The sequence below is a fragment of the Pipistrellus hanaki genome (genome assembly GCF_964339955.1).
Source record: "Pipistrellus hanaki genome assembly, chromosome: 6".
In the NCBI taxonomy this organism is placed as follows: Eukaryota; Metazoa; Chordata; class Mammalia; order Chiroptera; family Vespertilionidae; genus Pipistrellus; species Pipistrellus hanaki.
Genome location: NC_140508.1, coordinates 37,342,376 through 37,369,142, shown reverse-complemented (window position 1 = coordinate 37,369,142; position 26,767 = coordinate 37,342,376). Strand labels below are relative to the sequence as shown.

Here is a 26,767-nt window from a genome sequence, read left to right as displayed (position 1 = left end):
ATTCAGAGTTGAGCAACTGCCACCACTATCTAATTTCAGAGTTCCAGTTGTTATTAGCAAGTGCTGAGCTAGAGCCCCCATTGCCCCCTAGGAACTCCAAGCTCCTCCCTGGTTCGGCCCAGATGCCCCTCTTCTGGGAAAGCCCTCGGTGCCGCCAGGAGGAATTTCTCTGGGGCAGAAGTTGAGCAAAATGTAAACACTCAGTGGACACTGTGTTCCACTTAGTGAAACAAAATTGTAGATGTTCTGGGAAAGAGGCTCGCCATATCAACACAGGCCAAGCCCAAGCCTTTTCCCCGGCCTTGCCTGCCTAGCTGCCATGAATGCAACAATTGTACTGACCAACGCCTCAGTTTCCCCCTCTGCTCCCCAGCTAGCAGGCTGAAACATATGCCTCCAGTGTCCCACAAAGGGATTCTCTCCAACTGATGGTTAATCACACCCGCCTGTTGGAAGGAAAAGGCCAGCCTGTTCATCGGCTAAGATTGGCAAAAAGCAGTAGGTTGGGGCTGGATTGGAGAGATTCCAGCATTTTTGTAGGCAGTAAAGAGGTGGAGAACGGTAGGGGAATTCTTTCCTTGGGATATTCTTTATCCCCATGTGCCTTATCACCTGGCTCACACCTGCACTAGAATCTAAATCTCTTGCATTTTTTCCTACAAATATCTTTCCTACAAATATTTTACCCACAATCCTGAGAGGTAAGGCAGGAGGGTATCATTATCCCCATCTTGCGGTGGGTTAATTGAAGCTCAGAGAAGGTAAGAGACTTTTCCAAGGTCACACAGCTAATGAGTGGTAGAGCAGAGCTAGAAGATAGAAGCCAGTGTCCAGGCTTCTTGCCACTGGCCAATGCTGATGGCTACTGGGACAGCTTCTGGGACTGTCTTTGGTCCAGTAAGGAGAGCAGTGATATTCTGAGTAAACTGCTGTCAATTCAACCACAGAAATTTTGTTATAAATGTTTCCTACAGGGATTCTGCTGCCCCCAAACATTTGAAATACCCTATTCTAATGGATACTCAGAAGAGCATTAAGAAGTAGCCACTAGCCCAGTGGTCGGCAAACTCATTAGTCAACAGAGCCAAATATCAACAGTACAACGATTGCAATTTCTTTTGAGAGCCAAATTTTTTAAACTTAAACTTCTTCTAACGCCACTTCTTCAAAACAGACTCACCCAGGCCGTGGTATTTTGTGGAAGAGCCACACTCAAGGGGCCAAAGAGCCGCATGTGGCTTGCGAGCCGCAGTTTGCCAACCACTGCCCTAGCCAATCTGGCTCAGTGGATAAGAGCATTGGCCTGCACACTGAAGGGTCCTGGGTTCAATTCTGGTCAAGGGCACATGCCCGGGTTGCAGGTTCTATCCCCAGGAGAGGGCATGCAGGAGGCAGGCGATCAGTGTTTCTTTCTCATTATTGACGTTTCTATCTCTCTCCCCGTCTCCCTTCCTCTCCGAAATCAATATATATTTAAAATAAGTAGACAAGGCTGATGTGTCCATTCCCGTTCTACAGAAGAGGAAACTGAGACCCAGAAAGTGGAAGTGATAAGGCCAAACCACAGAGCTAGTCGGTGTCAGAGCAAGGACTGGAATGTGGGCCTCTGGACTTGCAGGCCAGTTGCCTGTGCAAATCTATCGTTTCTCACATTTCCTGTCTCCTCCGGTAAACTGATGGTGATTTATACCTACAGTCTCGTCTTTCTCGGCTCTGACCCCTACAGAGCTGCCTGGCTACATGGAGGGCTTCCAGAAGCTTAAGGAACTTGTAGAATAAATGTATGAAACCCCCCCCCCTTATCACACCCCTCCTGCCCCATGAACACTTACACTTAGTTCCCCTCTCCCCACCCATTTGCTCAAATGTCAGGGAGAGACCAGCAGGCCCCCTCCTAGGAACTCCTAATCCACCTCCTCTGTCCTGGCCGTGCTGTGGCTGTGGACAGAGGATTCGTTGTTCCTAGTGCTTCCTGCCCAGAGATCTCCGTGGGGCCCATGTACTGGCAGGAAGGAGCCAAATCACTCCTTTTAACTGGAGCTAAAGCCACCCCCACCCCCACCCCCACCAGGATCAGCATGCTCCGAGCTCTGTTTGACATTTACTCTACCTGCCCTGACCTGGCTCAGCCCAGCCATCCCTCATAGCCCCTGCTCCTTAGACACACACACACACACACACACACACACACACACACACACACACAAGTTCCCCTAGGGGTGGTCGGCAAACTGCAGCCACATGCGCCTCTTTGGCCCCTTGAGTGTGGCTCTTCCACAAAATACCATGGCCTGGGCAAGTCTATTTTGAAGAAGTGGCATTAGAAGTTTAAGTTTAAAAAATTTGGCTCTCAAAAAAAGAAATTTTGCCCAAACCGGTTTGGCTTGGTGGATAGAGCATCGGCCTGCGGACTGAAAGGTCCTGGGTTCGATTCCGGTCAAGGGCATGTACCTTAGTTGCGGGCACATCCCCAGTAGGGGGTGTGCAAGAAGCAGCTGATCGATGATTCTCTCTCATTGATGTTTCTAACCCTCTATCCCTCTCTCTTCCTTTCTGTAAAAAATCAATAAAACATAAAAAGAAAAAAAGAAAGAAATTTCAATCATTGTACTGTTGATATTTGGCTCTGTTGACTAATGAGTTTGCCGGCCACTGCTCTAGGGCCTAGGTGTACAGAGATGCCTCGCATCTAATCAAAAAATAAAAACCAGGAGAAACCAAGATGGCGGCATAGGGTAGACACCCAAATGCAGCCTACCACAACAAATTAGAATTTAGAACTAGAAAACAGGTGAGGCATTGCCCTGAAGCAGCGGACGGCTAGCTGAGAGGAGGCTCTGCCATCTGGGAAGGAGAGAGAAGGCACGCTGAACCTCAGGAACTGTGAAGGTATGGAGAACTGTGTGTAAGAAAAGGCGCTGGCTTACTCCCGGTGTGGGGAGAGAAAGGGCCGGACCAGGTCAGGGCAGGTAGAGTAAATGTCAATTGCTGCTGGCGTACTCCCGGCGCGCGGAGAGGGCGGACAGCTAATGCGAGGCTGGCTTTCTGGCTTTCTTGTTGGAGAGGAAAACAGAATCACCCTATTGCTCTGATAGACAGCCCCAGACAGGGAGAGGCCAGACTGTAAGGCAGTGGGCAGAGATCTCTCTGAGGTGTGTGAAGCCAGAGGCCAATACTGTGGGACTTGGGGAGGAGCCACGTGGGGAGGAGCCGACTGGAAAACAAAGCTTGTCTGCACCAACCCGAGACTCTGCCCCATCCAAGCTGAGCACAGAAGCTCTCCCAGAGGCTGGCTTTCTCTAAGGAGGGACCGAACAGAATTCAAAGCTTGTCAGTGCCTTTACCAAAGAGGTGCGTGTGCCTGCAACCAATCTTCCAAAACTCACCAGGAACAGGACTTTTCTAAGGCGAGACTGACAGGAAACCAAAGATTGTCTGCACCGAGACCCCGCCCTATCCAAGCGGAATACAGAAGCCCTCCTAGCTGAGACACTGCTGATCCTCACAGCCAATTGGCTTGGAGATCAACGCTTTCCAGTGATACCAATAATAAGCAAGGCTTAACAACAAGACTGCACACACAGCCCACAAAGGGCTACACCAAGACTGTCCACTGCAGGTAACTGGGAAGGCTGTGCTACTGGGCTCTACCAGAACACCTAGCACACAAAACTATTCCATCAAATCAGGGAAACAACTAAAATGCAGACAAGAGGAAGGACACAAAGGATGGAGATGAAGGAAAAGAAAGGATTGGACATTGAGTTCAAAACTACAGTTATAAGGTTATTCAAGAATATCCTAAAAAAGGCTGATAAAATAAATTAGACCTATGAGGATATGAAAAGGGAGCAACTAGAAATAATAAGGGATCAACTAGAAATGAAGAAAACATTGTCTGAAATAAAAAATATTATACAGAGTCCTAAAAACAGACTGGAAGATCACAAGAATCAAGACAAAGATTTAGAACACAAAGAGCCAGAGGACACTCATCCACAGAAGCAAGAAAAGAGATTCCAGAAAGTTGAAAATAGTGTAAGAAACCTCTGGGACAATTTCAAGCGAACCAACCTCAGAATTATGGGGATCCCAGAAGAAGAGAGAGAGCAAGATACTGAAAGAATACTGGAAGAAATAGTGACAGAAAACTTCCCCCACCTGGGGAAAGAATTAGACTTACAAATCCAGGAAGCCTGCAGAATCCCAAACAAAAGGAATCCAAGGAGGACCACACCAAGACATATTGTAATTAAAATTCCAAGAGCAAAAGACAAAGAGAGAATATTAAAAGCAGCTAGAGAAAAGCAGGTTGTTACCTATAAAGGAGCACCCATACGATTGTCAGCTGATTTCTCAACAGAAACCATGCAGGCCAGACGGGAATGGCAAGAAATATTCAAGGTGATGAATAGCAAAAACCTACAGCCAAAAATACTCTACCCAGCAAAGCTAACACTCAGAATCGAAGACCAGATAAAGATCTTCACAAAATAAAAATAAAAAGCTAAAAGAGTTCATCACCGCCAAACCAGAATTATATGAATTGCTGAAGGGGGTTATTTAGGAAGAGGAAGAAGATAAAGATAAAAATTATGAACAACAAATACAAAACTATCAACAAGTGAATCTAAAAACCAAGGGAATTATAAAATCTGATGAATAATATTAACTGGTGAATATAATAGAATCAGAGGTATGGAAGGGGAGTGGACTGACGATTCTCGGGGAAAGGAGGAGAAGGGGGTGTGGAAGAGACTGAACAAAAACTGTGCACCTATGGATGAGGACAATGGGGGATGGGGAAAGGACAGAGGGTGAGGTGGAAACCTGATGGAGGGGAGCAATTGAGGGGGGGGGGGAAGAGGAACACATTTGTAATAATCTGAACAATAAAGATTTATTTTTAAAAAAATAAAAATAAAAACCAGAGGATTCCAGCATGACAACATCACAGCCATGGCAGTGGTGCCTTACAAATAACCCCATAATGACTTGCATATTACCTAACAATTTCCCCATCAGGGTAACTTCATTCCCTCTCCACTCCCTCACCTGCCAGAATCACAGAACCATGGAGTCAGAAGGGGGCTTTGACACGCCCTGGGCCAGTGGTTTACAAACTGCCCAGCACATAGCCAAGGATGGTTCCATGTCTAAGAGGCTGATGGGGGCTGAGGAATCGGCTAGGTGGAGTCCCCAGCCCTGCCCTAACTTCAGCCACTGCGGAAACCCCTTTAGCTGATTTGTACATTGCGAGTCTTTCAAGTTCATTTGGAAAGGAAATTTCCCAGCTGGAAAGTTTAAAACCAGCTCATTTACTCTGACCCCACCTTTCCCAGCCCTCCCCCAGCCCCTCCCACACATACACACAATGGATATATATATCCCTGAGGCCAACAGAAGGAAAGGTAGCTGCCTAAGGTCGAGTAGTCATCAGTGGCAAAACCAGAATGAAAATACCCTCTCCTGAATCCAGTCTACAACCTAGAAGTGGTTAAGCAAAAGAAAACAAGGGCTTCAGGTTCAGCTAAAACAGTTTCCAGGCCCAAGGCCACACCCCCAGCCATGGATAAAGCAACATAGGCAAAGCATGCTGTCTACCACAGAGTTGCTTAATGAGTAAGCATGTCAGCCCCTACCACAAATCAGCCAAAACCAGAGAGGACCTGCAGCACTCCCCCCGCCTCCCCCGTTCAAAGGCACCAGAAATATGTGGCCTATACCAATCCTCATGCCTCCATGGCAGTAAAACGTATCAAAACCAAGAGCCTGGGGACCTGGAAGGCCGGCCCGGGCGGAAGAAGAGGAGACAGGCTGTGCCAGGGTAACACTCACCGGTCCTCGGTTCACACCGGCTCCCCGGGGGGAAGGACATCAGTCAGACACCTGAAAGGAGGAAACGCTGTTAGCCCCTCTGAACTGAGATCCTGAACCCAGCGTGGAGCTGGGAATTGAGAGGCTGGCATTTGACTCTCTGAGGAACCTGGGGGAAGTTGCTGAACCTGTTAAGCAGAAAGGTCTCTGTGACTGTGCGCAGAGAGCAAAAGGGAAAGTAACAGAGGTGATGTTGGCGTGGCCAGCAGGGGCCAGGCCTTCACGGGCTGGGAGGCCAAGGTGAAGAGTTCAGTCTTGATTCCAAGAGCACTGGGGAATGGCTTGTAACGTAGAGACTGGATTGGGAAGGAGGGAATGGGTTGTAAGGTAGAGACTGGATTGGGAAGGAGGGATGGTTTGTAAGGTAGAGACTGGATTGGGAATGGGCACGAGTAGCTTTGGGTGTATGAGTTAGGAAGTCATTGTTGCTGTCCAGGGGGCAGGTGACGAGGACCCAGACTGGATGGTTGCAGTAGAGCTAGAAAAAGTGGTGGTAGCCACAGACGGTGGTGACGGACTGGATCTGGGGCATGAAGACAAGCAGAGACCTGCCTGCTCCTCAGGCACTTCCTTCCATGTCAGTCCCATGATCTCTGGCACCCAGGAAAGAACACACCCATCGCTCTCGCACCCTGGCCTATCCATGCCTCAGGCTCCCCAGCTATAAAAACAAATAAGGTTGGACTCGGTGGTCCCTTAAGGTCTTTTTAGCATGTTCCGGTATAATTTGCTCACCAAGTATGTAAGCCCCTTCTCAATTATCTTTAAGCCCCAACTACAGGCCCGGCCTGGCACACAGTGAGGCGGGCGGGTTGCTGGAGAGAGAAGCCTCAGTTCCCCTGGACTCACACGCCGGGAACAGTACACCTCCCGTGGGCAGAGACCGTTCCACTTCACATTCAGTTGATGGCCACGCTGGAGCTGTGAACCTGTTCACAGTTGTGAGTGCACAAAACACAGAGCTTCTTCCTTTGTTATTATTTATATTAAGTATTGTATTGTTTTCCATACAAACAGCTGTGAACCTACAAGGTGAGTGGGAAGGTCACTTGGGCTGAGGTGGTAACAGCAGGAGCAGAAGTTGTGTGCCTGAGAGCCTTCTTCCTGCCCCAGCTCTGGAGGCTGGCATGGGCCTCGGGACACTGCTAGGCCCGCGGCAGCATCAGTCACCCAGCAACCTGCTTTGTTTCCTAGCACCCAGGCTAATCCTGAGAGGCAGTGTGGCACAGTGGTTATAAGGCTGGACCCTGTAGTCCCACAGACCGGGTTTGAATCCTGGCCCCAACACTCTCTAACTATGTGGCCTGGAGCAAGTCACTTCACGTCTCTGAGAGTTAGCTTCCTTCTGCTAGAAAACAGGAGTTATAGTGTTGGCTTCCAGGGTTACTGAGAGGATTCAATGAGATGATGCTGTGGAGAGCTCAGCACAAAGCCTTATCAGCAATCCAGGAGGCAGCCCCATACAGCTGTGAACGCAGACCCAGAAAGGGGAGATGATGCACTGAAGACAGGCACAGCCAATCGGTGCGGGCTGAGACCTGGAGCCCAGGTTCTTAGCTACCAGGTTGTGTGTACACCATGATACCTGCTCTCCAGATGAGCAAGTTGAGACTAAAAATTTACAGGACTTGACCAAGGCCACAGAGAGAATTAATGGTAGAAGAGGAATATAAACCTGGCCTCCTTGGTGAAAAAGCCCATGACACACACACACACACACACACACACACACACCCGTGCATGCAGAAAGTAGATGTGTGTGGAGATTTCAGGTTCCAGGGCCCTTTAAAACTGGAACAGGGAAAAACACAAATCTGGGCTGACTGAAGGGCGGGTGGGGGTGGGGGGAGTACCTTGAGAGGAAACCAGAAGGAGTTGGTGAAACAAAAGCCTCTTTCTCAGAAGCCCTCCCCAGGGACTGGGCAGGAGAGGAGGGGGCTGACAAGCAGGGCCATCCCTCCTGCAGCGGCCGAGCTGAGGGCTGAATCTAAACAAACAGAAACAGTTCCAGCTTGGCCATCAACTTGCTGTGTGATCCTAGGCAGAATACACACACACACTCACACACACACACACACACACACACACGTACACACACACACGTACACACACACACAGTTCTCTGTTTCTTCAGCTCAAGAACAAGACGGTTGTACTGAATGGTGTCAAGATCCCTTCCAGTTACAGGAGACTAATAATAACCATTCCTCACAAGTTCCTGACTCCTCATCAGGCCCTGATTCTACAGCCCCAAAAGGTGGCCTCTTAACGTTGGTTCCAATGTTGCCACAATAGGGTTGGGAAGCCTGCATGCAGGTTCTGGCTGTTTAGCCAGGTCACTTCCCCTCAACAGGTCTCAGCTTCCTCATCTGTAAAATGGGTACATATCTTTGCCTGATCACCTATCGTACTATGGGAAGATCCAAGGAGCTACCTCAAAGACAAGAAATCCTCTGGGGTAATGAACAACGCACCCCCCAAGTCGGCATCCCAAATGTCCTCAAGCTCTTTTAACATCTGCTCCTTTCCCTCTGGTCTGTGTCCCCTTCAGACAAATAAAACAAGAGAATCCAAGCTGACAAATCCAAGCAACCATCCACCCACCCACCTAACAGTAATAGCAACCGCCACCACAGCTAATACCTGACCACTCACACAGCCAGGGATTGGGCTAAGTGCTGCACTTGGACGATATCTCAAATAACAAGGTAAATCCCACAGTTAGTCTAGATTTATAGAGGACAGACTAAGGTTCAGCAAAGTAAAATGACTTGCCCACCATCACACACAGAGCACGTGAGTAGTATGGCCACCTGGTCATAGGATAAGAAGTCTTCATCTTATCCTTGGGGCTATGGGGTTTCCAGGGCAACATCTACAGGGGCAGAGTGAGGAATATGTGATCTTTATCCCTCCCAAGCCTCCCCAAATAACTAGTCATTATAGTTACTGTATTATCATTTAAATGTGTCCAACACAACGCTCTCATTAAAATAGCATTGTCCAATAGTGTGAGACACATATGTAATTTAAAATTTTCCAGTAGCCATGTTTTAAAAAGTACAAAGGATTGGGTGAAATTTATTTTATTTATTTATTTATATATTTTTTATTTAAATATATTTTATTGATTTGTTTACAGAGAGGAAGGGAGAAGGATAGAGATCTAGAAACATTGATGAGAGAGAAACATCGACCAGCTGCCTCCTGCACAACTCCTACTGGGGATGTGCCCGCAACCAAGGTACATCCCCTTGACCGGAATCGAACCTGGAACCTTTCAGTCTGCAGACCAACACTCTATCCACTGAGCCAGACCGGTTTCGGCTATTTATTTATTTTTTAATTTATTTTTATTGATTTCAGAGAGGAAGGGAGGAGACAGAGAGAGAGAAACATCATTGATGGGAGAGAACATTGATTGGCTGCTTCCTACACACCACCTACTGGAGATCGAACCCGCAACCCAGGCATGTGCCCTCAACCGGAATCAAACCCGGGACCTTTCAGTACGCAGGCCAATGCTCTATCCACTGAGCCAAACCAGAGAGGGCTGAAATTAATTTTAATGGCATACTTATTTAACCCAATATATAAATTTCAACATGAAATTTGGCTCAGTGGGGAGTGTGCAGGAGACAGCTGATGGATGTTTCTCTCTCACTGATGTTTCTAACTTTCTATTCCTACCCTTCCTCTCTGTAAAATAATCAATAAAATATATTTAAAAATAAATAAAATAAAAATATTATTTAGGTATTTTACATTCCTTTTCCATACTGAGTCTTCTAAATCTGGTGTGTATCTTACATTTAGAGCACATCTCAATTCTGTGTTGTTGTTGTTTTTTAGCAAGAGAAAATAACCAAATTTAATATACACATATGTATGGGAACCCCACATACATGAGAGTCAGAGACCACACATGTGGTAGAGTTTCCAGCACATCTCAACTCTGACACTAAATTTTCATCAGATATTTAGATTCTCTTAGCCTTTATAATTGAAAAAGCATATTCTTAAAACTGAGTTCCCAAACATATGTAGAACTCTTTCAATAACTGGAGATATTTTTTAAATCTTAAGTCAATCAAATTAAATACAATTAAAGCTTCAGTTCCTCTGTAGCATTAGCCACCTTTCAATGCTTCATGGCCACCTGCGGCTGGCAGCATAGCTCTACAGCTGAGTCCTAGAGGGTGGGGTGGTGACCTCCAAGTCCATAAGCCAGAGCTAGGCCCGCGAAGGTAAAGCTGACTTTGAATGGAATGGTATCTTGCTCATTCAACAAACCTCGACTGAGCCCAATATTAATATCTACCTACAGCCCAAATACTCAAATATGAGCCTAATGCGAATATCTACATCCGGGACCTATTATGTTCACTGTGATGGTAACAAAGGGATCAGAGTAACCGTTGTTCAGAGGGTGTCACTTCGACTCAGAGGCGGGCCACCTGACCAAGGTCACCCAGCTTTGACCCCAGGCCTATCTGACTTGGAAGCCTGAATCCTGTCCCCAAACGCTAGACGGGAGCCCCACCTGGGGCTCAGCCTTCTCAACGAAGAAATAAGCCTTTGCCGCTGGTCTCAGCCACCCCACCTCCCCCAGGCGAGTGGCAGAGAGTGACCTAGCACCAAACACCCGATGAAGAGGGTAAACTAGAAGGCGAGCAGGAGAAAGGCGTGGCACGGCCTGCTCTGGCTGGGGGTCCTGTGTCCAGGGCTCAGGCCACTGTGACCACATCCCCCCAACCCCCACCCCGACCAGCTGGAGGCAAGGCCGGCAAGGTCCCTGGCAGTCTGCCCTCTGGGTGGGTCCCGGGGGTTGGGCGCCGTGCCATTCCCCCGCACCTCCTCCGAGAGCACTCACCCAGAGCCTGCTGGGCAGGGCCACCAGGGCCAGGACTCACCTCCCAGGGTCACCGCAGCTGGAGTCCAGGGAAAGGCTCCAAGAGGCAGCCCTCCGCTGAAGGAGGGGAGGGGCAGTTCTGGAGGCAGATTCCGGAGTAGGGAAAAGGTGGCAGGTACCGGCCAGAAAAGCCTGGGTGGCCCCACCCCTCTCCAGGGGAGCAAAGCTAGCACTCAGCCTGGCAGGGTGAAACACTCACCGGCCATTGGGTTTAACAATTAACTCCGCATTCCTTTTCAGCAGGAAGCAGTTCCAGCAAAAAGTCCCCAGAGGGTAGGGGGACTTGGAAGGAGACAGAAGGTGTGAAGGGAGAAAGTGGTGGCCAGTGAATCCCCTCACCTCCTCTTCCCAGCATTCCCTCCCAACCTGGAACAGCCCTCGTGGGAAGGCATAAGGTCCATAAAGTCGAGGCAGTGATCTGGCACACAGTAGGTGCTCAATAAATATTTTTAATTAGCAAACAGGGGGACGTGGTGAATTAGAATTAAACAGGCCAGATAGGTGGGCAGACTGACGGAGAAGAAATTCAGGAAGGCAAAAGGTGGCTTGCCCTGGGCCGGGCACCTCCCTAACCCCTTTGACCCCAGGTCCTCACAGAGACCAGGTTAGCTGAGAACTGGGATGGCAGCCATCCAGGGCAGGACGATGGCTTGGAAGGGCCCCAATCTTAGTTCTGCTCTTCCTAGCTATGACATTTGGAGCCCTCGTGTCTTCTCCCCTAAAATGGGGGAGATGCCGCGTGGTACCCTGTACAGGGCCGGGCTTACAGATGCTGAGATGCTCTGTGCTGTTGGAATACAGTATCTCTGGCTGCTCGGCAACAGCCTCCTCTTCTCAGGCCACCCTGTGAACTCCTCCACATCCCAGTATTCCCCTGGCTCCCACCTACGTGGCCTTTTTCCTTTCTAGGAAGGAAAGCCCGGAACGGTGATGGCTCCATGCCACTCACATCCCACTCACCTGCGATCACGCCCTCACACACATACCCTGGCAACAGATTTTTCCCAATCTGACATTTGCTGGTCATTTATATCCCTCCTCGAGTTCCCTGGCCCCTTCCTTTTCCCTCAACCCCCTAGCACAGGCCTAGGTCCTGGGGCTGGGGCTGGACTCACGGTGGCCAGTTCACTGAGGCAGGCTCCCCTTTCTGGGCCTTTGCTTCCCAGCTGTGTCATGTGGGGGTGAGGAGGGTGGAATCGGGAGGTGGCGTCTCCTGCAGGCTACCTCTGAAATTTAGAGACCCTGACATTTCTGGGATCAATGTGCATTTTAACTTTAGACAGGTCGGAGTTCAGGTCTCCACCTTGGCCAAGGAAACAGGTTTCCCTGTTACTACGGAACAGACTCCAGGTGAGCCTATGGAGAGGACTGGAGCATCAGACCTATCCCCCTCCCCTCCCCCCCTCGCCCTCACAGCCCTTCGCAGCTCAAGCCTGGGCAGAGGGACAAAGGCCCTCCCTGATCACTGGTCCCACTATCTCCTCTATAAAGCCCTAACTTTTCTGCCCTATCTTTCCAGTCTTCTCACTCCCTTGTTCTCACGAGCAGTATGATGAGGCATCAATCCCCCAAATTCTTCTTAGCAAGACAAAGCTTAAAGCCCCCCTAAGCCCCTCCTACGTGAAGGTTCTAGAGCTGCCTCTGCTTCCACTCTGCTCTTCCCCGCATCCTTTCCACAGCTCTCCAAGCACGTGCCCACTTCCCCGCCTCCAGGCTGGAGCTCACCTCCTGACCCTCCACAGGGAACACGTCTCCACGCACAGCTACGTCTCGGCCGGATGCTACTCCTTGTAGGAGAGTCTTACAGCCGCTACTTGACCTGAAGACCCTGGACACCAAGGAACTGCAATGATTTTTCTCTCTCTCTCACTCTGCCCGCAGCACGATGCTCAAAACACCATCGATGTCTCATGATACACCAATGATAATAACCATTAACTGAAAAATAATGAATTATAGCCATTTATTGGCCATTTGTTCTTTACAATGCTCAGACCTCAGCATTCTACACATATCATTTCAGTTAATCCTCCCAAGTCCCCAACAGACTTGTCATCCCTACCCCTTTGCTTTAATTGAGGCTCAAAGAGGTAAAGTGACTTGCCCAAGGTCACATAACCGGGGGGGAAATGGCAGAGTCAAGACTGGAATTTAAGTTCTTACCCACTGCCCGGCTTGGCCTCCTCCAATCCACAAATAAAGGATCTGTGAGAAGTCACACCCGCCAATAAGGGGCCACAGGGGCTCTGGAGAAACCAGCCCAGTTCAGAGCCAGAGGCAGATTCTGCAAGTAGAACTTAATAACCTGCTATTAAGCACCTGTTCTGTGCAGAGCCCTGTGCTAGGTGCTGGGGAAAATAATAATAATAATAAATAATAATAATAATGCCTGAGACATAGTAGGGTTCACAATCTCACAAGAAAGACAAGTCATGTCTCAGGATAAAGCCAAGACCAAGCAGAACTTGTCCCCAGAAAAGAACAGATAAGGAGCTAAAGGAATGCAGAGGAGGGAAAGACAAACCCCATTGAAGGGGTGGGGATAAGAGGGCTAATCTCACAAGGCTTTGTGGGACAGTGGTTGGTACCTGAGCTGAGCAGAGAAAATGCAGTGATTGGGAAAACTGGGCATATCCCCAGGAACCTCAGGAGATATTCTCCAAATCCCTCCCCTTGGCACTGGCCCCAGGTGTCCAGCTCAGAAGAGAGGCCATCTTGAGCGTCCCCAGACTCCCAGGCACCTGATTCATTTGTGGTGAGTGGGCGGGGAGAGAGAGAAAGGGCTGAGCCTCTGGGCCTGTTGTTTGACAGGAGAACCTCAAGGGGCTGGAATCCAGGCTCTACATGAAATCTCTGAAAATGGAGACACTATGACGAGGGATAGCCCACTGGAGGGGTGAAGCAAGAAAGGCAAAGAATATGAGTTGGGCATCAGGAGACCTGGCTTCCAGAACCACTGGTTTCCAGATCAAAGCTACATGGGACCTTGAGCTTATCTTGTCCAAGCTCCATTTCACAACTGGAAAAACCTGGGCCCAGACAGGGAAAGGGACTGATCTACAGTCCCTCAGCACTCTCACCTAAAACCAACCATGTGCTGAGGGGTAGGAGAGATCTGACTTCAATGCTTGACTCTACCATGACCTCCCAGGTAACCCCCCACCCCCAACATTAGGCTCCCACTCTATAAACAACCCTGAAGACAGTGGTTCCAAACGACATGGGTCATGACTCAAAGATTCAGATGGTAACTATGCCTCCAATCCCGAGATCAAAGCATACTCTCAAAGGTAGTATGTCGTTTCAGACGTTCATAAACATCTGAGGTCAGCTCTCCAAGGGCAATCTGAGGACCCTCTGTCTCCCAGTGACAGGGAACCTGTTAAAATGAGCTGATTCCAGGGACCCACCATGGATCCCATCCTCTCAGGGAGCAGCTAAGTTTGGAGCCCTGGAAGAGAGGGGTTTTTAGCAAGCTCCTTTCTGCTGCTCTTGAGAGAGCCCTGCCTTAGGGAAGCCTCAAGGTAGGGGAGGTGCTCAGCACTCTCCTTTTAGCTGTTTCACATATTAAATCCCTGCTTCCTTGCCTAGGAAGAGAGGGCTCTGTGGCTGGAAGTTGCAAAGCCAGTGCTCACTAATCACGGTTCCTTCTGGATGAGCCACCTGCTCAAGCTGACCACGAAAGGAATGGGCGGAGGCCCACCACTCCCTGCAGCTGCCCAGATGCTCAGGTGACATTCTGAAATCTGTCTGAAAGGGGGGTCTGGACCCCTGGGCTGAACTTGGGATGAGAAGACGATTCTGATCAACCCCAGCCTCAAGGCTCCTTTCCTCTCTCCAGACTGTCTCCCTCTGGCTCTTGTCCAGCCCTGGCTTCCTTCCCTTTTTCTTCCTAGCACAAGCAGACTCCTGAACCTGGGTCTCCTGGCTCCAGCCTCTACCTCCCTCCCCTCTTAGCCATCATGGAGCCTGATCAAGGATCGCCAAGCCCCCAAACTCCCAAGCACCCGTCTGAGGCAAAACTAGCCCTCTCTGCAGATGACAAGGTTATTTAACTGGAACACTCAAGATAATCTATGAAAACCTGAGGTGGCCAGTAACGAGACAATATTCAGTAAATAATCCAAGTGCCTTCAGACCTGCTCTGTCACCTGCTCCCTCAGGTGGGCAGTTGCCTAGAACCAGATGGGCTCAGAGCCTCGGCCAGCCCCACGGCTGACACCTGAGTGTCAGTCTCTGAGGGGATGACAGCACAGGCCTGGGAGTCAGGAGACCTGGATTGGAGACCCTGCTCTCTGAGCCAAGCAATCTGAGCAAATGCACATCCCTCTATGCACCCCTAAATGTTTTCATGGGCCCCAACTGGGGCAGTGAGGGAAGACTAGAGCATCCGCTGGCTTGCGATGGATCTGGATTTCAATCCCAGCTGTGCTGCCTGCTGGTCGAGGACTGGGTAGGCTTTGGGTGAGTTGCTTAGACTTCTTTAATAGAATAGGGATCTAATCTCTGCCTCACGGGGCAGGTGCAAGGATTAAAAGACGTAGGCGTGAAAAGCGCTTAGCACAGGCCTGGCACATGTTAAACCAATGTATGTAAGCAGTTGTTTATCAGCTCCTGGAGTGAGCTCCTGACAAGGAAGACTAGGCTTTCTAATTCATAGGTGGCCCCAGACATCCCCAAAACCACCACTGAACTGGGTCTGGAGGTTTATCTTTAGGCCTTTCATCTGGACAGAAGAGGGGAAAAGGCAGAAGAGAAGAGTGGGAGGAAACTGAGAAGAGAAACAAGGTAAGTAAAGGAACATCAGGGGTTAAGAAGGGGCCTGGCTCCTCAAGCTTGAGGGAAAGGATGACGTCAGGGAAGCTGCCAAGAGAGAGTAAGCCTTCTCTCCTTTCCAGAGCCTTCCTTGGACTCACCAAGGCAAGGCTTGGAGGGATGCTGCCTGCTGAGAGCACTGCTATGGCTGTCAATAGGGACATTGAAGCCTTGGGTTACCTCCAGGTCTGGCTTCCCCGAGCTGCACTGCCCACCCCTAGTGGCCTCCTCTGGCTGCGGCCCCACAGAGAGGGCCAAACCCAGGCTGAGAGCCCATCCAACTGGAAAGGCACTGCCTGCTCACTCAGGACTCAGGGACCCCCTTGCTTGGGATTCTGGCCCTAACTCAGCAGGACGCTTCCCCTCGGTCCCCATCCCCAGGCCCTGTGTGGAGTCCTCTCCAGGCCTCGCCCTGCCCCGAGCTCCTGCATCTGAGGCTGAAGTTGCAACTGGGGGGGAAGCAACTGCTCAGACTCTAAACAGGAGCCTCAAAGTGTTCCACTCGTCACTGAGCCGCTGTGTGACCTCGAGGTGTCGCTTCTCTCAGAGCATGTTTCCCGTTCCTGGCTAATGAGGACAACGGAGGACAAGGACCATCTCGGAGGTCCTCCCAACTCTAAGGGCAGCGATGCCTCGTAGGATCCCTCCGAGCACCAAGGGGCAAAGAGGATTCGCTTCAGGAGGAGAGCGGGCTGGGCTAGGCTGGGCTCTGCTGAGGAGGCAGTGGATGTGGCAATAGCCAAGGGTTATTATGATGATGATGATTATAATTAAAAATCACAGCAACAAACTCTTAAGCACTTCACAAAGAGCTTTCTCATCTTCCCCCGGGAATCACACTCCAGTGGGAGAGGTGGAGATGGATGGTAATTATTCACATTTGGCAGATGAGGAAAAATGAAGCAATGTCCAAGTGACTTGTCCCCTAAGATGCTACTAAGTGCAGAGAAGGGGGGGCCGAGAGGAAGAAATAAGTCATTGCATGCCTACTGTGTGCCAGCTCCCATCTGGTATCATGACCAAGGCTCACCACCGCAGCCTGGCATCACAGGTGCCTCAGTCCTCATTTCATGGAAGAAGAAACTGAGGTTGAGACAAATAACTGATTTATGCTGACAGGCTCCTGTTTGTTCCATTACAGAGTCTGGATGTGGACCTGGGTTTGTGGGACTCCAAGAGCTGTACTCTTCATCTTCCTATGTGTGCTGGGTTGAAGAGTGCCCCCCGCCCAAATTCGTGTCTATCCAGAACCTCAAAACGTGACCTTATTTGGAAACAGAGTCTCTGCCGATGTAATTAGCCAAATAAAATGAGGTCGTGCTAGATTAAGGTGGGTCCTAAATCCAATATGTCTGGTGTCCTTTTAAGAAGAGGAGACAACACAGACACTCCGGGAGAAAGGGGAGAGAGCCACGTGACAACAGAGGCAGATGCTGCTGCAAGCCAAGGAGCATCCGGGATTGCTGGCAACCACCACCAGCCAGGAGAGAGGCGTGGAGCAGACTCCCTGCTCGGAGCCTTCAGAAGGAGCCAACCTTGCCGACATCTTGATTTCTGACTTCTAGCTCCAGAACTGTGAAAGAATAAATCCCTACGTTTTAAGCCATTCAGATTGTGGTACTCAGTTAAGCAGCCCCGGGGAAATTAATACACTGAATCCACTGAGTAGCAGACTTGGGATGCAAATTCCCATTTTCAGATTCCCACTCATTAGCCTTGGAAGTTAATGGAGGCCTATGGGCCAGTGAGAAGTCATTCTCATCTCGCCTCCACCTCCCTGGCCCAGGCTGGCCTGATGTCCTTCAACTACGCTTCTTACATGTTCTAGATCTCTATCCACCCCAAGGGGCCCTTCCATCATGTAAATAAGCACCTTGAGAGCCCAGTCTCCTAGTCAACAGTCCCCACCCCAGCCTCTAATACCACCTGGAGAGCTGTGGTTTTGAAATGCAAATCTGATCCTTCCTGGCTAGCTTTCTCCTCTTCCCTTGTTTCCCACCACCTATAGGTCAAGATTTCAACCAGATCTGGCCCCAACCTTCCTCTCAGGCCTCATCTCCAGACAAGCAGACCACCCATCCCTACCACCCACCACCTTCTGCTCCAACCACCCGGAACTATTTGGAGCTACCCTAACAAATCAGATGCCTTGGCACGTGCTGCTCCCACTGCCTGGAAGATAAAACCCAGCCCCAAACTCCATCCCTCTCCTCCATGAAGCCTTTCCTCCATGAACAGCTACATCCTGGCACCTTGTACACTTCATCATTACGTGTCTGCCCGTATGCCTAATTTGTGAACACTGTCGTATTCATTTCTATATCTATAGGCTTAGGGTTGGCAAAAGACATTCGACAATATTGAACTGAATTGTGGAGTAGTCATAATAGTAACAATCACTAATACTAGGATTTACCAAATGTTTTCTTTGTGCTTAGCACTGTGCAAAGCATTCCATGTGTCATGCCTCATTTTGCTCTCACAACAGCCCTATGAAACAGATACTGTCATTGATCCTGTTTTACAGGTGAGGAAATGAAGAGATGAAGTCACTTGCCCAAGCCCACCCGACTAGTATGGAGCAAAGCCCAAATGACTCCAGAGCCAGTGCTAGGAAGCAATACTGGGTATACAGGCCATCCCAAAACCCTCATGTGACAAAAAGAGGAAGCAAGCAAGAAAGGGAAAGTGACTTGTCCGAAGTCAGTAACAAGGAGTGGACTCTGAACTTTAGATTCCTTATTCCATGCCCTTCCTCTTCTCACTCTTGCAGGATCCTACTCCAGGAGGACACAGAAATCAAGTTCTCCTGTTTCCCCTAAAACAGAACCCATCATGGGCCTGGGCACGGTGGGGGCTCAAATCTATGGCCAGGAGATGCACCAGTCAAAAAGATAAATCTGCTTCAAAACCATCTGAGGCCTGCTGAGATATTACAATGTTAAGGCTTGAGAGGAAACTTTGAATATCATTTAAAGTACCATCTCCCATTTTATAAAGTTATTCATTCAAGAAATTTATTGAATACCAATCATAAGCCAGGCACTGAGTAGGGGCATTACAAAGACCGATAATCAAGCTCCTGCCCAGATAGTATTTGCAATCCAGTGAGGGGGGGAGACAAACAACTAACAAGTTCATGCATAATTACAAACTCTCAAAGGCATATGAAATATAAGGAGTTCTAAGAACGTATAACAGGAAAAACTGACTTAACTTAGGGAACTGGTGACGCCCCCTGTCCCCTGAGAAAGTGACTCTTGAGCTGAAAGCTGAGGAATGGGAATTAACCGAGATAAGAAGCAGGGGAAGAGCATGCTGGGCAGGAGGAACAGCATGTGCAAAATCCCGAGGCAGAGCGTTCCTGTTGCCTTGGTGAACTGAAAGAAGGCCAGAGTCTGACTGGTTTCCCGAGGGGTGAATAGGGACTCCATCCTGCGGGTCTTGTAGGTTAAGGTAAGGAATGGAGAAACTGAGTAGAGCGGGAACCCCCTTGTTCAGAGCTTGGCCTAGAGTAGAAGGCCAAGTCACTGAGTCATTGCATTATTCCATGAAGGAGTGATTTGTCCAAGATCACAAGGAAGACCTGGGACTTGAAGCCAGAACTGCTCTCTGCCAGGTTAGGACTGAGGCTGCTTCTGGTGTGTAGTGTGCAAGGGAGCAGGGGAGGCTTTCCAGGTGTTCCCACCTGTAGGAGGTTCTGGCTCCCTGTCTGAACTCTTCTTGAGCTCTAGACTATACCAGAATCACCTGTGTTTGTTAAAACAGACTGCTGGGCTCCACCCCCAAAGTTATTGGTTCAGTAGGTCTGGCATGAGGCCCAAGAATTTGCATTTCTAAAAAGATCCCAGGTGATTTTTGCTGCTGCTGGTGAGGTGACCATACTCAGAGAACCACTGCTCTAGACTCAAGTGTATGGGGGCTGGGGGGTGTGGCGGGTGGGGACATGGCCAAGATCCTTAGGGGCTATAAGAGTGGATTCCTAAATCTAGGCAACAATGAGACAAATCCCAGCACTCTGGAAAAGGGAGGGTCTCTAGGTCCTAGAATCTAGCCTACTCGCTTCTCAGCCAGGGAAACTGAGTTGAGGGAACATCAAGGGTTTGACCAAAGTCAAATGGAGGCCCATAGACCAGACTCCAGGACTCCTGAGCTCCAAACCTTTCTAGTCCTGGGAAAGGAATTCAGGGAAGGGGACAGCAGGCTCAGCTTTTCCCATACTCTGCTGCCTTGGGCAGGGGAACATTTTAAGAATTGCAGAAATCTGCTGTTGGCCTCCAATCCTATCACCCATCCACCCTCCTTCCTTTCACACTCGCAGCTCCCTCCCTTTACACTCCAAATCCTGTGCACTTCACCTGGCAAAGCAGGCAACAGAGGGGGGGGGGGGTGAAGTTATAGGGGAAAATAACTGAAGTGAGGAATTCTTGATCTTGGATATACTTCTTCCAGGACACCTACTTCCTCCTATAAGAGTCACAGTTTCTATCCTTGTGTCCAGTCTTAACCCCAATCTACCTACATTTCAGTTCCAGCATCTGAAACCCACAAAGCCAGGTTTCCAAAAACCTTTTCACCCAGTTTTTCTAAAATAAGAGTGGCTCTGGACAAATTTTCTATCCTATTCCAGTTGGCAGCAAAATGCCACTTCTCTTGCAAAACCTACATGCACAGTCTCACTAATATACAATCAGCTATATGTACATAAAAACAAATATACCAGAATTTATACTAGTAAAAACACATATACATCCAGAGATACATTATTCACTGTTCACTGATAAAAACACACCTATGCACCCAAATGCCCAAGAAAGAGACAGAACACACACATGAACACAGACGACAGATCTAGAAACGTATGCACTGCATCCATAAATGGGGAAAGGGGTACTTACACACCCAAAGACCCTTCTCCGAGTAGAGGTTTCCTGAGGGGTAATTCCTGGGGAGGGGGGTGCGCTGGCCCTTTCAGATAGCGGTCCCCCTCTTCCTGTCAGGGCACCTAAGATGTGGCTCTGCTCTCAGGGCAGGAGTGAGTGGGGCGTGTGGCTGACCCGGCCAGGCCCGGTCTGGCTCTGGACGACAGTCTCAGTGCCGCGACAGGAAATGGATTCCTGAACCGCCTGGGACGGCAGCCTGGGGCTCGCAGTCGCTGCCACCGCCGCCGCCGCCACCGGCCCACACCCACCCCGCACACCGGGCTCCAGGCAGGACACGCCCTCCGCTCCAGCCCCACCGGGTCCGCGGGCTCGGCCGTCAGCCCCGCTCCTCCGGGCCCCGGGGTGTGGCCGCCCACCTGCCAGCAGGGCGTCTCCGCCGGGAGAGGGAGGAGGCCGCCCCCGCCAGGTGCCCGGCTCCCGGCTCCCGGCTCCCGGCTCCCGGCTCCCGGCGAGGCAGCGCCCGGGCCGCCGCCCAGCCCGCTCCTCCCGGCGGCGCGGAGACAAAGCCGCGCACACGCACACGGGGCTGCGCGGGGTACGCGGCGCACACCCGCCCTCGCACGCGCACACTCGGGGATCACACTGGCGCCCACACAGCGACACACACACACACACACACACACACACACACACACGCCACAGGCTCCCGCCACAAGCAAAGCCTCTGCACACACTCAGCTTCACATTCGGACACACCCTCTCGCAGACACACTCAGACACACGCGCACACACACACCTCACCCAGTCCAGTGGCGCGGAGACAGGGCGTACACACACACACACACACACACACACAGATGTACACGCGCGCGGAGCATCCACTCGCACTGACCCACGGACACTCGCGCGCTCACACCCAACACACACACCCGGCGACGTGGAGCCCAACACACACACCGGAGCCCGAATCCAGCCGAACGAACCGAAGCCGGGCTTCTGCCTCAGACGCCCGCCCCCTGCCCGGGGGTGTCCAGAACCCGGAGCGCGCCCGTCGGTGCCCGGAGCCCTCCACGATCACCTCCAGCACACGCGCGCGCGTGCACACACACACACACACACGCACGCACACGCACGCGCACACACACGCGCACACGCACACGCGCACACACACCACGCACACACACACCCGGCTGGGTCTTCGCGGCCCGGGGAGGGCGGCGGGGACCGCTAACCTGGCGGCGGCGGCGCGGTTTCCGGGCCCTGTGGGTCCGCGATTCGTGTCCCGCGGGGCCAGGCTCCGGGCGCTCGAGCCGCGCAGAAATGCCCGCTCGCGGCTCCCTCTCCCCGCCCGCGGCGCTCGGCCCCTGGCCCTGCCCGCCCCCCACGCCGGCCTCCCCGCTGCGCCCTGCCCGGCCGGCTCCCCGGAGGCGGCGGCGGCGATCCGGGTGCCCGAGCAGCCACGGGCAGGCGGGCGGGCGGGCGAGGAGCGGCGGCCGCGAGAGGCGAGCAGCCGAGGGAGCGCCGAGCCGCCGCAGCCGCGCGCCGGGAGGAGCCGCGCCGCCCCGGGGAGGGCGGGGGAGAGGGGCTGAGCCCCGCGCGGCCCGCCGCCCGCCGCCCGGCTCCCCACGTGGGCCCCGCGCCCGGCGCCTACCTGAGCCGCCGCGGAGCCCCGAGGCCGGGGCGGGCGGCGGGAGAGGAAGTGGAGACCCCGGCCCGGGCCTCGCCGCCCTCCTGGCCGCAGCCGGGTGGGCTCGGGCCCCGCCCCTGCCTCCTCCCGGCCCCGCCAGCGCCGACCTCGGTTTTCCCTGGCGAGAAGGCCTCGCGGCTCTCGGCTCCCGGCCCGGTGCCCCGGGCTAACCCCGAGGCCCGGCGCCGGGCTCGCCGGCCTCCTCCACCTCCAGCCCGGACCTGGCCGACGCCCACCCGCCTCCCCGCCGCCCTCCCATTGTTCCCGCGGCAGGAGCTCCCCGAAAACCAGCCACGCGTCCCAGCCCCTCGCGGGGGCAGTACCTCGGGGGGGCTCTGGGGGCTCTCCCAGCGCTGGCCCCTGGCTCCTGGACCCCGACGCCCACCCTCCACAGGCGCTGGCACGCCCGAAGCAAAGAGCTTTTCTAAATAACCACCACGGCCCTCTAAGCGCTCCTTCAGGGAGGGAGGAACTAACCCAAGTTCAGCAAGCTCCGGAGAGCAGCGGGGAGGTGGGGCACCAGTGAGGTGCCCCCATAGATGAAGAAACGGAGAGAATTCCTGCTCCAGAGCTCCTGGGAAGTGCAGGGCCCTCCAGAAATGTGGGGAGTCATGAGCCCGGCCTCCTTTGTTGGACAGTAAATAAAGCAGGGGGCGGGGAGGGGGGGAGGAGAAGTGTCATGCACTTTCCTGGCTTTTACTGGAAGTCAGGAGGTAAGCAAAGCCTTACTAAGTTCAGAAACTCTCAACTACTTTGTCTCGCTTGGTCCTAACCAGGGTCCCATGTGGCAGCTGGGATTATCCCCACTTTCCAGATGAGAAGCTTGTCCTGGGCCTCTGCACCAGGCAGCGCAGAGCCCATACAAAGTCCAACAGTGACTGAAGAGTACTCGCTCCTTCCTCCAGTGCAGGCACTAAGTGCCCAGTGAGCAGCCGGGAACAACCCAGGAAGCTGACGCCCACGCCTGCGCATTTCACTACTGCAGGCCAGCCAGAAGCAGCTCTGAGTTCGAGTCAAACATCTGAATGACTAGAATGGGCACCACAGCAGGACTCTTTATTTGTTGTCTTCTGTCTCCCTGTGTGCCACCGTGCCCAGCACCTAGGGCCTGGGATGCAGCCTAGGGTTAAACATGGCATGACTTCCACATGAGGCGGGAGTGACGTGTGCAGGGCTCTGTTGCAGCCCTCTCTGCGCTGCTGAGCACGTTTATCAGTACTTTTAGAGGAAAGCGTGAAACACTGATCGAATCTACAGCTGTCAAGCAGTTGGGATGGACAGCAAACCCTCCGGAAACCAACATTCATTTCCAAAAGATCTCAGCAGCCTTGCAGTTGAGCTGCAACTAACAAGATAAAAGTGCTACACCGAAAAAATGTGAACTCCCACCCTTTGGTCCAAGCCAGAGCTGTCCCAGAGAACTTTCTGTGAGGCTGGAAGGCGTCCTGACTCGGCATTATCAGAGCTAGTAGCCACTAGCCACCTGTGGCTATTGAGCACTTGGATGGAATGTGGCTGGTATAACTGAGAAGCTAACATTTTAATCTATTTCATTTTAAGGGTTTTACATGTAAATTGCTACGTGGGGCTCGTGCCTGCCATATTGGACAGTGCAGTTCTAAATGACCAAGTGGCCAAGATAAATGACAGGATCTAGATTAAGAGCAGTTTCAGGGAAGATAGCAAAGGTTTGAATTGACCTCAAGTTCAACAATGCAATGTGGCTGGAAAAAAAAGAAGAAGAAGAAGAAGAAGAAGAAGAAGAAGAAGAAGAAGCAGCAGCAAGGAAGGGAGGGAAAGAGGAAAGGAAAAAAGGAAGGAAGAGGAAAAAAGTGAACAGGATATGCTGTATCAACAGAAAACAGGGGCTAGACCTCTATGGCTGGCCTCACTAGAGACTCTGTGCTGCCCTGGCTGATACAGCTGGACCACAGGCTCCAGCCCTGGGCTCCGTGTTCTGAGGGGCACACTGTCACACTGGAGCGAATCTAGAGTCCAGAATGCTGGGGACCTGGATGCCATGTTGTGGTGAATGACTTCGGCTTGAAGAAGGAAAAGCTCAAGGGGAATATAGTGTATGTCTCCAAAAATCTGAAGGGCTGTCATACAGAAGGAGATCTGATTTGTTTGTTATTTAGGTCTAATAAAGCAAAACAAAAATCTGCAACCCCCTAAACTACACTCTGTTTTCCTCAGCACCTAGTCCACCCAGGACCTGGCCCCTAATTAATATTGACTACAAATTTCTAGTCAATATTTTGCTAGCTAACAAATGGATGTGAAAGAATTCCACTCAGCTCCAGGGGGTGGACATCCAGAAGGACAGTAAAGAACTCTAGCCCTGGCCAGTGTGGCTCAGTTGGTTGAGCACCATCCTATGCACCAAAAGGTCCCTGGTTCGATTCCCAGTCAGGGCGTATGCTCAGGTTGTAGGGTTTGGTCCTTGGTCAGGAGGCAACCAATCATAGTTTCTTTCTCTCTCTCAAATCAATAAGAAGAAAAGGAAGGAAGGAAGGAAGGAAGGACAGACTCTAATTATCAAAGCTGTCCAGGAATGGAATGGACCACCTTGGGAGTGATGAATTTCCTGCCAATAGGTGTATTTACAGAAAGATTGGTCTTCATTTGGAGGCCCTACCAGGAAAATAGCAAAGGTTTGACCTTTTGAGTTGAAAAAAAAAATGGGCAAGTTCTATTAGGAGGGGAAACACACAATCAAGTCTGTGCTTCCAGACAATTATCTGGCTATATGTATAGAACAAATTGATGAAGAGGGAACAGAGGCAGGATGGACCAGTTAGGGGCCACTGCAGTGGTCCAGCAGATCAGAGAATGGGCTAGGTCAGTGGTCGGCAAACGGCAGCTCGAGAGCCACATGGAGCTCTTTGGCCCCTTGAGTGTGGCTCTTCCACAAAACACCACGTGCGGGCACGCACATACAGTGCGATGGAAACTTCATGGCCTGTGCACAGAGGTCGGTTTTCGGCCTGGGCGCGTCTATTTTGAAGAAGTGGTTCTAACGCTGAGCCACACTCAACGGGCCAAAGAGCCACATGTGACTCTCGAGTCGCGATTTGCCAAACACTGGGCTAGGTGGTAGCGGCAGTAGAAAACCAAGGACAGGAATGTGACAACAGGAGACTGCATCTGGACTGGGAATCAGGAGCTACAGGTTCCAGCCCTGCTTCTGCCATTAGCTTGTATGGTTTCAGTTAAACCCCTTCCTTTTTCCAGATTTCAGTGAAATGCAAAATAATCTCCAAGCCTCTTCTAACTCTGGATTCGGCTTAGGGGAGGGAAATTATAAAGGATAGCTGGGCTAATGTACTAGACAGACTCTAATAGCTTCAAAGTAATAGTATCATTGGTCTCATTACTATTGTTATTATCACCAAGGCCACCTCCTTTGGACTTGGTGACTAGATCGGTCAGCGGGGACAAGAGGAGTCAATGGACTGCATCTGTAGGGGTGGGAACAGGGGCCAAGGGCCTCTGATCTTTTGGGAGGGTCAGCTAGTCCCTCCACCCTCCTCCGAGTACTGTGAGGACAAACAGAGTTCTGTGTGCTGTCACCTCGTGAACTGCTTCCTCATTCCTCTGAACCACACCCCATACTTGACTGGAGGAAGCAACCGGTTCTAGGAAAGTTAGACTCTTTCTTCGCTCCTTTTAATGTTCACAAATGACACCTGGTGGTTGCCCTTTCCTTAAATAACAAGTAGCATCATCTCATATGGAAATAGCCGGTACTATTGAGCACTATATGCTAAGCACTTTACTTACATACTTTTCTCACACTGGGAAGTAGCAATAATTATAATCCCCACTTTCTAGACCAGGACACTGGCTCATGGAGATGCATAATTTTCCCACAGTCACACAGCTTATGAGGGGGGTTCCAATACAAATGTATGTTCTTTCAAAGCCGTATTCCCAAAGGCGTCCAGCATTTTACTAGGTGTTTCTGCAATAACTTAGGGAGGAGGGCAAGACTGGTATGATATCCAATTTATAGCTGGGAAACTAAAGCTCCGAAAGGAGAAAGCAAATCACTTGCACAAGTTAGTCAAGTCTTCCAACGTGCAGTTCAGTGCTGTTTCCGGTTCTCTGCAGCTCTTCTAAGCCCCAGCGGTGTTCCTCCGTCCCCTGCACCTGCCAGGGCCTCCCCAGTCCTAGTCTAATGCCCGCCCGCTTAAGAGAAGGACTTTTACTTGCCCTTTTCTTAGGACAGAATAAAGAAAGGATTGCTGAAAGACAAAAGTTAATTCCTACCTCCTCTCCCATCGCTACCAGCACACACACTCCAGTCCACCGCCTTAAGGTGATGGGGCCAGAGGCTCAGAGTGAGTCACAGGGAGCTGGCCTACCAGTCACGAGAGCGCAGGTGCTGAGCTCAGTTTAGAGGAGTGGAAAAGTAGGCCAAGTGTTCTCATCCCAGGCACACCTTTGGCCCCCTATTCATCTCATCCCCAAATTCTGCAAACATTTAGGGGACACTGTGCAAGGCCTCGGGGGCAGAGGGGACGTATGGCCCACCAGAGTGCACCCTCACCCTTCAGAGGGAATAAGACAGTGAGTCCAAAGTGATAAATA

The 26,767-nt window shown here is 51.2% G+C and overlaps 1 protein-coding gene across 1 annotated transcript in view; it reads right to left on the bottom strand.

Annotated features, from left to right (window-relative positions):
- Positions 1–22,347, bottom strand: part of EPB41L1 (erythrocyte membrane protein band 4.1 like 1) — a 122,944-nt gene extending 100,597 nt beyond the window's left edge. The window contains exons 1-2 of the mRNA XM_084888629.1: positions 22,139–22,347; positions 5,839–5,889 (exon numbers count right to left, since the gene is read on the bottom strand). Coding sequence (XP_084744755.1) covers positions 5,839–5,878 — 40 coding nt within the window. The 5' untranslated portion in view covers positions 5,879–5,889; positions 22,139–22,347. The remainder of the gene's footprint in view (positions 1–5,838; positions 5,890–22,138) is intronic.
- Positions 22,348–26,767: the final 4,420 nt, after the last annotated feature.